At 39.3% G+C, this 12,244-nt stretch overlaps 1 protein-coding gene across 1 annotated transcript in view; it reads left to right on the plus strand.

Moving 5' to 3' along the window:
• MYO9A (myosin IXA) overlaps positions 1-12,244 on the plus strand; it is a 424,596-nt gene that overhangs the window by 119,527 nt on the left and 292,825 nt on the right. Inside the window, exon 7 of the mRNA XM_081084933.1 lies at positions 9,080-9,177. Within this exon, the coding sequence (XP_080941059.1) occupies positions 9,080-9,177 (98 nt within the window). The remainder of the gene's footprint in view (positions 1-9,079; positions 9,178-12,244) is intronic.

The following is a 12,244-nucleotide window of genomic DNA, read 5'->3' on the forward strand; positions in this document are numbered from 1 at the left end:
GACTTATGTCCTGCACCATCAACTGTAGTTATAAAAAACCATGATTTTTCAAATATCATTTTTCTTCTTTTTTTATTGTTTAAAGTATTACAAATAGTACATATGTCTCCTTTTTCCCCCCCAGTTGACCTTCCCTCAGCCTCCCCTACTCTCCAGCACATGCCCTCTCCCCATTCCCAGTGTTTTGCGTCCATTGGTTATGATTATATGCATGCATAAAAGTCCTTTGGTTGATCTCTTACCCCCGCATCCTCCACCCCTTCCCAGCCTTCCCCCTGTCATTTGACAGTCTGTTTGATGCTTCTCTGCCTCTGTATCTATCTTTTTGTTTATCAGGTTATAATGTTCTTTATTATCTATAAATGAGTGAGATTCATGTGGTATTTTTCTTTCACTGACTGGCTTATTTCACTTAGCATAATGCTCTCCAGTTCCATCCATGCAAATGGTAAGAATTCCTTCTTTTTTATAGCAGCATAGTATTCGATTGTGTAGATATACCAAAGTTTTCTAATCCACTCATCTGCTGATGGGCATTTAGGCTGTTTCCAAATCTTAGCTATTGTAAATTGTGCTGCTATGAACACAGGGGTGCATATATCCTTTCTAATTGGTGTTTCTGTTTTCTTGGGATATATTCCTAAAAGTGGTATTATTGGGTCAAATGGCAGTTCATTTTTAATTTTTTGAGGAAACACCATACTGTTTTCTTTTTTTAAAATTGTTTTATTGCTTAAAGTATTACAAAGAGTATTATATGTGTCTCCTTTGTTTTTCTCCCCTTGACCCTCCCCTAGCCTCCCATACTCCCCAGTGTCTTGTGTCCATTGGTAATGCTCATATGCATGCATACAAGTCCTTCGGTTGATCTCTTACCCACCCCCCAATTCTCCCCGGACTTCCTGCTGTAGTTTGACAGTCTGTTTGATGTTGCTCTGCCCCTATATCTATTTTTGCTCAGCAGTTTATAATGGTCTTAATTATCCATAAATGAGTGAGATCATGTGGTACTTTTCTTTCATTGACTGGCTTATTTCACTTAGCATAATGTTCTCCAGTTCCATCCATGCTGTTGCAAATGGTAAGAATTCTTTCTTTTTTACAGCAGCATAGTATTCCATCGTGTAGATCGGGGGTCCTCAAACTTTTTAAACAGGGGGCCAGTTCACTGTCCCTCAGACTGTTGGAGGGCCTGACTATAATTTAAAAAAAAACTATGAACAAATTCCTATGCACACTGCACATATCTTATTTTGAAGTAAAAACAAAACAAAACAGGAACAAATACAATATTTGTATTTGCTTGTGGGCCGCGGGCCGTAGTTTGAGGACCCCTGGTGTAGATGTACCAGTTTTCTAATCCATTCATCTGCTGATGGCACTTAGGCTGTTTCCAGATCTTAGCTGTGGTGAATTGTGCTGCTATGAACATAGGGGTACATATATCCTTTCTGATTGGTGTTTCTGTTTTCTTGGGATATATTCCTAGAAGTGGGATCAATGGGTCAAATGGGAGTTCCATTTTTAACTTTTTGAGGAAACTCCATACTGTCTTCCATAGTGGCTGCACCAGTCTGCATTCCCACCAGCAGTGCACGAGTGTTCATTTTTCTCCACATCCTCTCCAGCACTTGTTGTTTGTTGATTTGTTGATGATAGCCAGTCTGACAGTGTGAGATGGTAACTCATTGTTGTTTTGATTTGCATTTCTCGGATGATTAGTAACTTTGAGCATGTTTTCATATGTCTCTTGGCTTTCTGAATGTCCTCTTTTGAAAAGTGTCTATTTAGGTCCTTTGCCCATTTTTTGATTGGATTGTTTATCTTCCTTTTGTTAAGTTGTATGAGTACCCTATAAATGTTGGAGATTAAACCCTTATCAGTGATAACATTGGCAAATACGTTCTCCCGTGCAGTGGACTTTCTTGTTGTTTTGTTGATGGTTTCTTTTGCTGTGCAGAAGTTTTTTATTTTGATGTAGTCCCATTTGTTTATTTTCTGTTTAGTTTCCAATGCCCTAGGAGCTGTATCGGTGAAGAAATTGCTTTGGCATATGTCTGAGATTTTGTTGCCTTTGGATTCTTCTAGTATTTTTATGGTTTCCCGTTGTACATTTAAGTCCTTTATCCATTTTGAGTTTATTATTGTGTATGGTGTAAGTTGGTGGTCTAGTTTCAATTTTTTGCATGTATCCAATTTTCCCAACACCATTTATTGAAGAGACTATCTTGACTCCGTTGTATGTTCTTTCCTCCTTTGTCAAATATTAATTGAGTATATTGTTTCGGGCCGGTTTCTGGGCTCTCTATTCTACTCCATTGATCTATATGTCTGTTCTTGTGCCAATACTAGGCAGTTTGAGAACAGTGGCTTTGTAATACAGCTTGATATCTGGTATTGAGATCCCACCTACTTTGTTCTTTCTCAGGATCGCTGAAGCTATTCGGGGTCTTTTTTTATTCCAGATGAATTTTTGGAGAGTTCGTTCTAGGCCTGTGAAATATGCCGTTGGTATTTTAATGGGAAGTGCATTGAATTTATAGATGGCTTTGGGTAGTATGGACATTTTAATGATATTGATTCTACCAATTCAAGAACATGGTATGTTCTTCCATCTGTTTATGTCTTCCTCTATCTCTTTTTTCAACTTCCTGTAGTTTTCTGAGTAGAGGTCTTTTACCGCCATAGTTAAGTTTATTCCTAGGTAGCTTAATTTTTTTAGTGCGATGGTAAATGGGATTGTTTTTTTAGTCTCTTTTTGTGTAAGTTTACTATGGGTGTATAGAAATGCCATAGATTTCTTGGTGTTAATTTTGTATCCTGCTACATTGCTGAATTCATTTATTAAGTCTAATAATTTTTTGATGGAGTCTTTAGGAATTTTTATGTATAATATCATGTCATCTGCAAATAAGGACAGTTTTACTTCCTCTTTTCCAATTTGGATGCCTTTTATTTCTTCTTCTTGTCTAATTGCAATGGCTAACACTTCCAGTACTATGTTGAACAGGAGTGGTGAGAGGGGGCATCCCTGTCTTGTTCCTGTTCTTAGGGGAAATGGTGTTAGTTTTTGTCCATTGAGTATGATGTTGGCTGTGGGTTTGTCATATATGGCTTTTATTATATTCAGGTATGATCCTTCTACTCCCACCTTGCTGAGAGTTTTTTATCAAAAATGGGTGTTGAATTTTGTCAAATGCTTTTTCTGCATCAATTGACATGACCATGTGGTTTTTTTCCTTCAATTTGTTTATGTGATGTATCACGTTTATTGATTTGCGGATATTGTACCATCCTTGCATCCCTGGGATAAATCCTACTTAGTCATGGTGTATGATCTTTCTGATGTACTGCTGGATCCGATTTGCTAAGATTTTGTTGAGGATTTTGGCATCTATGTTCATGAGGGATATTGGCCTGTAATTCTCTTTCATTGTGTTGTCTTTACCTGGTTTTGGTATGAGGGTGATGCTGGCTTCATAGAATGAGCTTGGAAGTGTTCCTTCCTCTTGGATTTTTTGGTAGTAGTCTGAGGAGGATAGGTTTTAGTTCTTCCTTGAATGTTTGGTAAAACTCCCCTGTGAAGCCGTCTGGTCCTGGGATTTTGTTTGCTGGAAGCTTTTTGATGACTGCTTCAATTTCTTCCATAGTTATTGGCCTGTTGAGATTTTTATATTCTTCCTGATTGAGTTTTGGAATGTTGTATTTTTCTAGAAATATGTCCATTTCCTCCAGGTTGTCTAATTTGTTGGAGTAGAGTTGTCTATCGTATTTTTTAACAATCATTTGTATTTCTGTGGGGTCTGTTGTTATTTCACCGCTATCATTTCTGATTTTGTTTATTTGGGTCCTCTCTCTTTGCTTCTTGGTGAGTCTGGCTAGAGGTTTGTCAATCTTGTTTATCCTTTCAAAGAACCAGCTCTTGGTTTCATTGATTTTCTGTATTGTTTTTTTGGTCTCTATGTCATTTATTTCTGCTCTAATCTTTATTATCTCCTTCCTTCTGCTCACTCTGGGGTTTTCTTGTTGCTCTCTTTCTAATTCTTTGAGTTGTAGAGTTAGCTGATTTACTACCATTTTTTCTTGTTTTTTGAGATAGGCCTGTAGAGCTATAAACTTCCCTGTCAGGATTACTTTCATTGTGTCCCATAGGTTTTGGATTGTTGTGTTTTCATTGTCATTAATTTCCAGGATGCTTTTAATTTCTTCTTTGATCTCATTGGTAACCCAATCAATATTTAGTAACATGCTATTCAGCTTCCAAGTGTTTGAGTATTTTGAGTTGTTTTTATTGTAGTTTATTTCTAATATTATGCCCTTGTGGTCTGAGAAGATGGTTGGTATGATTTCAGTCTTCTTGAATTTGGGGAGACTTTGTTTGTGACCCAATATGTGGTCTATTTTTGAATATGTACCATGAGCAGTTGAGAAGAACGTGCATTTCGTGGTTTGGGGTGAAATGTTCTGAAGATGGCAATTAGGTCCATCTGATCTAGTGAGTCATTTAGGATTGCTGTTTCTTTGCCGATTTTTTGTCTAGAGGATTTATCCAGTGATGTCAGTGGTGTATTAAAGTCCCCTACTATGATTGTATTGTTGTTGTTCTCTTCCTTGATATCTTCCAGGAGTTTTTTTTATGAATTTGGGTGCTCCTGCATTGGGTGCATATATGTTTACCAGGGTTATATCTTCTTGTTGTATTGATCCCTTTAGTATTATGAAGTGGCCTTCCTTATCTCTTGTTATAGCCTTCACTTTGAGGTCTATTTTGTCCATTAAACGTATTGCTACCCCAGCTTTTTTTTCATTTCCATTTGCCTGAAAGACATTTTTCCATCCCTTCACTTTCAGTCTGTGTCAGTCCCTTCTAATGAGGTGGGTTTCTTGTAGACAGCAAATGTATGGGTCACGTTTTTTATCCATTGAGTCACTCGATGTCTTTTGATTGGAGCATTTAGTCCATTTACGTTTAAAGTTATTATTGAAAGATACTTGTTTGTAGCCATTTCTATTTTTTGTGGCTGTTTTCTTTCTGAGCTTTTTATTTCTTCTTTTTTATACCAGTCCCTTTGGCATTTCTTGCATTGCTGGCTTGGTGGTGATAAACTCCTTTAGCCTTTTTTTTTTCTGTGAAGCTTCTTATTTCCCCTGCAATTTTGAATGGTAGCCTTGCTGGATAGAGTATTCTTGGATTCAGTCCCTTGCTTTGCATCACTTTGTAAATATCCATCCATTCTTTTCTGGCCTGATGTGTTTCTGTTGAGAAATTATTTGATAATATAATGGGAGATCCCTTGAATGTAACTTTCCGTCTCTCTCTTGTAGCCTTTAAGATTCTCTCTTTGTCCTGAACATTTGCCATGGTAATTATGATGTGTCTTGGTGTGGGTCTTTTCGGGTTCACCTTGTTTGAGACTCTCTGTGCTTGTGTGATTTTTTTTCTTCCCCCACCTCTGGCAAGTTTTCTGATATTATTTCTTCAAATATGTTTTCTAACCCTTGTTCCTCTTTCTGTTGTTCTGGCACCCCTATATTCGTATGTTGTTTCGTTTCATGTTGTCCCATAGCTCCCTTAGGCTCTCCTCCTGTCTTTTATTTTTTTTCTCCAATTGCTGTTCAGTTTGGGTGTGTTTTGTTTCCCTGTCTTCTAATTTGCTAATTCGGTCCTCCGCTTCTCCTAGTCTACTGTTGAAACTTTCAATGGTGTTTTTTATTGAAGCTATATCACTCTTCATTTCTTCTTGGTTCTTACATAATTTATTGATTTTTTTCATCTGTTTCTTCTTGCTTCTTGCATAAGTTGTTGATTTTTTTCCTCCATCTGGTTTATGCACTCTACGACCCTTAATCTGAATTCTTTTTCTGTCATGTTGCATGCCTCTGTATCACTTAGCTGCTTTTCTGTCGAGTCCTCCTTTTCTTTCCTTTGGGGGTTTCTTTGTCTACCCATGTTTCATTGTACCACCATATCTAGATGTTGAGTCGTTCAGCGGCTGCTCCTTGGGTGGCAGTGGCTCCTCGGGCTGCGGTTGCTCCTCGGGCGGTTGTGGTAGTAGCTACTCCTCAGTTGGTAGCAGCTCCTTTGGTGGGTGCTGTTCACAGTTGTGGTGGCTCCTCTGGCTGTTGGGGGGAGGCTTCACACACAGCTGCTGTTCCTCAGACAGAGGGTGCGGTGATCAGGAGGCTGCTGTTCCTTGGATAGGAGATCATAATCTGTCTTTGAATTGGTGCATTTATGCTACTGACTTTCAGAGTGCTTACTGATAGAATTCCTACAATATCAGGTGGCTTCTGGGGCTACTGGGGCAGGTATGCCTTGCTGCCTGGGACCCGCCGATGATCGGGTCCCCAGCAGCAAGGCAGGGCCTGCTCTTGGGGGTGGCCCCGCCCTGGATGGCAGCGCGCTGGCGCCTCGCTCTGTCCCACCCTGCCTGACGTATGCAAATTACCCGCCATCTTGGCAGTTAATTTGCATATTGCGCTTATTAGCCAATGGGAGGTGTAGCAAAGGTACGGTCAATTACCATGTTTGTCTATTATTAGATAGGATTGTAATACTCCTTTGGGAACAGACAAGAAGACTATAAATTATGAGAATCATTGCTATATCATTGAGTTTACTCAAGTGGAAGCACAGAACCCCTCACCCCCCATACTGGTTATAGAGAAATGTTTATTAAATCATAAAATAAATGAGATGTTTGGGGTCTTGGAGGAAAGAAGCAAGAGCATTTTAAAAAGTTTTACTATAGGTAAAAATGTGTTAAAATTTTTTCGTGAGTGGGACATTGCCTTAAATGTGTCTTAAAATTGCTTACGAAAAATGTTATAGGCAGAAAATGCATGGATTCTCAGAAAGAATTCTTATTGAAGTGTATTTAAAAATTTAAACTATATTGCGATGTATTCAGTAACTCATTCTTACAGTATCTGAAGCATATTATACATGATAGATGCTTGATACCTAAAAAAAAATAAATGAGCACTTCATTTCTCACAAAGGAGTGTTTCATTCAATTCAGTACTTATTTACTAATTCACTGATTATATATTTATTTCAATAATTACCCACTTTCTTTGTTGCCCTGACTTGATGCTGGAAGTAATGAAGTGAATACAGCAGATAACAATTTACTTAGTGTTTGATACAACATGCCTTTGGATAGGCATTACAAACATAAATACGTGGAAGGATGTTTTTGACTATGTAAATGTAATGGACTCTTAGAACATACAATAAAGGAATGTAGATACTTAAGTGTGCAGCCCTGGCTGGTGTGGCTCATTTGCCCCATGCACTGAGAGGTCGTAGGTTAGATTCCTGGTTAGGGGACTTACCCAGGTTGTGGGCTCACTCCCCAGTAGGGGGCATGCAGGAGGCAGCTGATCCTGATTGATGTTTCTCTCTGTCCCTTTCCCTTCCTCTCTCTCTAAAATCAATAAACACATTTAAAATAATAAAAGAAACATAGTAAAATAACTTTAAAAAAAGGACTTAAGTGTACAATGTTAATGTTTTGGGGGGAACTGAAGGAGAATGGTTACTCTGAAAAAATATTTTTTACCTGGTAGTGTACACTGTTTTCTTTTGCTGATTGATGATCATATTTATATTATTTTATTTGGAGCCATTTATATTATATCTGAATTGATATTAATATGAACATTTTTGTATCATACAAATCTACACTCCACTTCTCAATTAAATTATTGCCTCTTCTAAAATTTATTTTTGTGTCCCAGGATCTAGTTCAGTGACTTGCTGATGAGTAGGCATTTATTAAATACTAATGGCCTAGTGCACGAAAATCATGCGGGGCGGGGGGGGGGGGTCCCCTCAGCCCAGCCTGCACCCTCTCCAATCGTACATGCCTCTTGCAATCTGGGACTGCTGGCTCCTAACCGCTCACCTGCCTGCCTGCCTGATCGCCCCTAACTGCCCTCCCCTGCTGACCTGATTTTGCCCCCAACTGCTTTCCCCTGCCAGCCTAATCTCGCCCTCAACTGCCTCTGCCTGCCTGATCACCCCTAACTACTCTCCCCTGCTGGCCTCATCTCGCCCCCAACGGCCCTCCCCTGCTGACCTAATCTCACCCCAACTACCCTCCCCTGCTGGCCTGATCTTGCCCCCAACTGCCCTCCCCTGCAGGCCTGATCTTGCCCCTAACTGCCCTCCTCTGCAGGCCAATTTGGTTCTGATTGGTTGGTTTCTATGCCAGTCAGCGTCAAAAGCTCCGCCTCCTAGGCAGCCATTGGCTCCTCACAGTTGACCCAGATTTGGTTCTGATTGGTCAGTGTCTTTGTCAGTCAGCATCAAAAGCTCCACCTCCTGGACAGCCATAGGCTCCTCACAGTTGACTCATATTTGGTTCTGATTGATTGGTTTCTATGCCAGTCAGCGTCTCTAGGCCTATCAATGGGGCCTGATCAGAAAGGTGGGGCTGATCAGCAGCCCTGGTGGAGGCCTGGAGAGAAATGGAGGCGTGGCTGCTGGTCCAGCCAGGAGAGAAAGAGAGGCAAGTGCTGATCAACAGCTGCCACACAGGCTACAGATCAGACCCTGCTTCTCTCTCCAGGCCTCTCTCTGGGCCTGATTCACAGTCCCCTCAGCAGTCAGTGCTGGGTCGCCACGGCAACCCAGCGCTGACTGCAGGTCTGACTTCCAGGTGGTCAAGCCTCCGGTCGTGATGGATCCAGGGTTTTTATATATTAGGATTTGTTGAATAATTTGCACTCATTTGTGTAATTGAGGTCTTTGAATGCTTTGGGTCTTTAAAACTCTTCTGAACCACTAAAAGTAAAAATTGCTATCATAAGTTACTTTGGAGATTCTTGCCTTGGTGATTGTGAAAGGGAGAAAACAACGTAACTTTATAGTATTTTGGTAAGTACTATGTGTTTAGTTTGCATAAGATTAGATGTATAATGAATTTGACTATCTAAGTATTTTACCAGCTCCAATTTTTATGTGTAGGTGTACTTATCTAAAATTAGTAAATTTCTGAGTGGCTTATGTTAGTTTTCAACAGGTAATTTTTATTTCCCCCTCTTTTTTTCATTTTTTTTTTTAAATAAACAGGATTGCTTCACAGTGGAGGGGGAGGATTTGAAGCATGACTTTGAACGCTTACAACTGGCCATGGAAATGGTAGGATTTCTTCCCAAGACACAAAGACAGTGAGTTTATTTATTGTTTTTATATACCTTGAACAGAGAACAAATTTTGATGTGTGTTTAAGAATTCCTCTTTCTTGGTCCTTTGAGACACTTTTATTATAGTCCTGATTTAGTGCCTTTTCCTTCTTAGGTGTGGCTTAGAACATTTATTTTTCTAAAAGACTTGTTTTGAATTGTTTTTTTGTCAAAAATTCTTTGAGATATTTTGAAAATCATTTGAAAGCCCAGGAGCTCTTCTTCCTGTACAATTTATATTTACAAACATTTGTATATAATTGCAAGAGTTTCTGGTGTCCCTGAAGCCTCTTCATGAACCTTATGTAAACACTGTTGCTTTATAACACTATTTTTATAGCTTTTTATCTTCTATATCATTGATCTCTAAGCTTATTAAAGCTCACATACCTATCAGTAAAACATAATTTCCATATACTTACTCTTTAAAGTTATGTCTGTACTATTGTACTAAACATTTTGTTTATTGTATTAAATATGTTGAACTAAAATAAAATGTAAAAAGGTTGAGATAAAGATGAAGTAAGCAATACATAACATAAACTATTTCAAATTAAAGACACAAATAACCTTGACTCTCACCAGAAAAATAATTGTAACATTACTAATTTAAAAAAAAGTTAATTGATTTTTAGAGAGAGAGGAAAGAGAGGGAGAGAGAGAGAGAAACATCAATGATGAGAGAGAATCATTGATTGGCTGCCTCCTGCATGCCCCCCTACTAGGGAAAGCCTGTAACCCAGGCATGTGCCTTTAACCGGAATAGAATCTAGAACCCTTCAGTATGCTGTCCAACACTCTATCCACTGAGCCAAACCTTTTTAATGAGATTTTTTTTAACTGGACATTGTTTCTGCTTCTGTGTTTTTAGGTATCCTGCCTTATAGTATGGTTATTGTTATCTCCAAATGGAAGATTATAAGCTTTTTGAGAACTGGGACTCTTATTTATATTTATTAATCTTTTTTTATATTGAATTATAGTATATTGATTTGCTTATATGATGTTTCTTATTCCTGGAGTCTATGCATTACATATTTGTGTATGAGGAAACATTAATGTGCTGATTTTTGAACCCAAAGTTCTGAAACAATGTAATTACCAACCATAGAAACTACTGCAAAAACAGTTTTTAAAAATGGCTCTGGCCTGGATGGTGTGGCGTGGTGTTTGAGCGTCAGCCCATGAACCTGGAAGTTACAGCAAAGCGGGTGTGCAGGAGGCAGCCGATGGATGTTTCTCTTTCATTGATGTTTCTATCTCTCTATCCCTTTCCCTTCCTCTCTCTAAAATCAATAAAAAAATATTTTTAAAAAATGGCTCAGTAATTACTGTTTGTATATCTTTTGACTTCCATTTATTTTTATAATATTTCACTTGATACTAAGTTTCCTCTTTAATTTTACCCAGTCTAACTTTATGACTTAGTCCTTTATAATTGTTTTTTGTTTGAATCATTAAACATTTTTAATTATTTAAGAAATTAGACCTATAAATTAGATGTTGACTCTGGACCTCTAAAAATATAGCTATAGGTCTCTAAGGAAGTATCTTTGTTTATTTAGAATACTTCCTAATTTTAGTAAGACACATAGTGTAAATTTCATAAGTAAGGACAAATTTATCCTAAAGAAATAAAGTGGTCAAGGCACAAATATATATATATATATCTGAATTTTCAGGAATGGCTTTTAGATAGAGTTGTGTTCAGTTTTAGATGGTCAGTTGTGTTAAATGCCTTTGAGATGTCAGGTAAGTTAAGGAATAATATGCTTTTCTTAGTTACATGGAAGTCCTTGGTAACCTCTATGAGACATTTTAGATGTCAGAATGTGATTGTAAAAAGGGATGACAAAGTAAAGACAAGGATTTATAAGTCAGCCCTTATTAGTATGCTTGTTTGTGAAGGGGAGGAAGAAGATGTGGAATCTAGGATGGGTTTTTTAAAGTAAGAGAGAAGTGAACATGAGATTATTTTGATTAAAAATTCTTATAGGTTTAGGTGAGTGATACGAAAAAAGTATAATAATGTATCCCAGGAAACTGGAGTTAATGGGATGGAGAGTGCAAGTAGAGGGATTAGTTTGCTGACTGGAAGAGGGGCATGTGTTCCTCAAAGACTGGAGGCGGGGGGGGAGGGGGGGAGAAAAGGGAGGGTCTAGATGTAAATGTCTCACAGTTGGGGCCTGATACTAGATAATGTACCCCAATGGCCTCAGGCTGTTTTAAAAAAACATTTATCAAGGGTACCATCTTATGATGTAGGAAAGCCTTTTTTTTAAAAAAAATTTATCTTTATCATTGCAAGTATTACAGATGTCCCATTGGGCTCCTCTACCTTGTTCCAGTCACCTTCCTGGGCCTTCCTCCACATTATTGTCTGTCCATGGGCCATGCATATCCTACGTAATAAAAGCCTAATATGCTAAGTGTCCGGTCATCTGTTCAACCAATCAAAGTGTAATATGCTAATGATATGCCAAGGCCACTCAACCGCTCGCTATGACATGCACTGACCACCAGGGGGAGACAATAGACCAGTTTACCAGTCACTATGACATGCACTGACCACCAGGGGGCAGACAGTCAACTGGTCGACCAGTTGCTATGATGTGCACTGATCACCAGGGGGCAGACACTCCAACTTCCAACTGATAGGTTAGCTTGCTGCTGGGGTCTGGCCGATCGGAACTGAGCGAGATGGGCCGAACATGCCCTAGAGCCCTCCCGCGGTCCCTCCCCGGCTAGCCAATCTCTCGTGTCCCTCCCCAGCCCCAGTCGTGTACTGGTGGGGTCCCTTGGCCTGGCCTGCACCCTCTTGCAATCCGGGACCCCTTGGGTGATGTCAGAGAGCTGATTTCGGCTTGATCTCGTGGCATTTGGACATCCCCCTAGGGCTCCCGGACTGCGAGAGGGCACAGGCCAGGCTGAGGGACCCTCCATCCAAGTGCACGAATTTCATGCACCAGGCCTCTCGTATACATATAAGTTCATTGGTTCATCTCTCCTTACCCCTCCCCTCTGAAATATGTCAGTGTATTGCATGCTTCAA

This window comes from Myotis nattereri (genome assembly GCF_964212035.1).
Source record: "Myotis nattereri genome assembly, chromosome: 1".
Taxonomy (NCBI): Eukaryota; Metazoa; Chordata; class Mammalia; order Chiroptera; family Vespertilionidae; genus Myotis; species Myotis nattereri.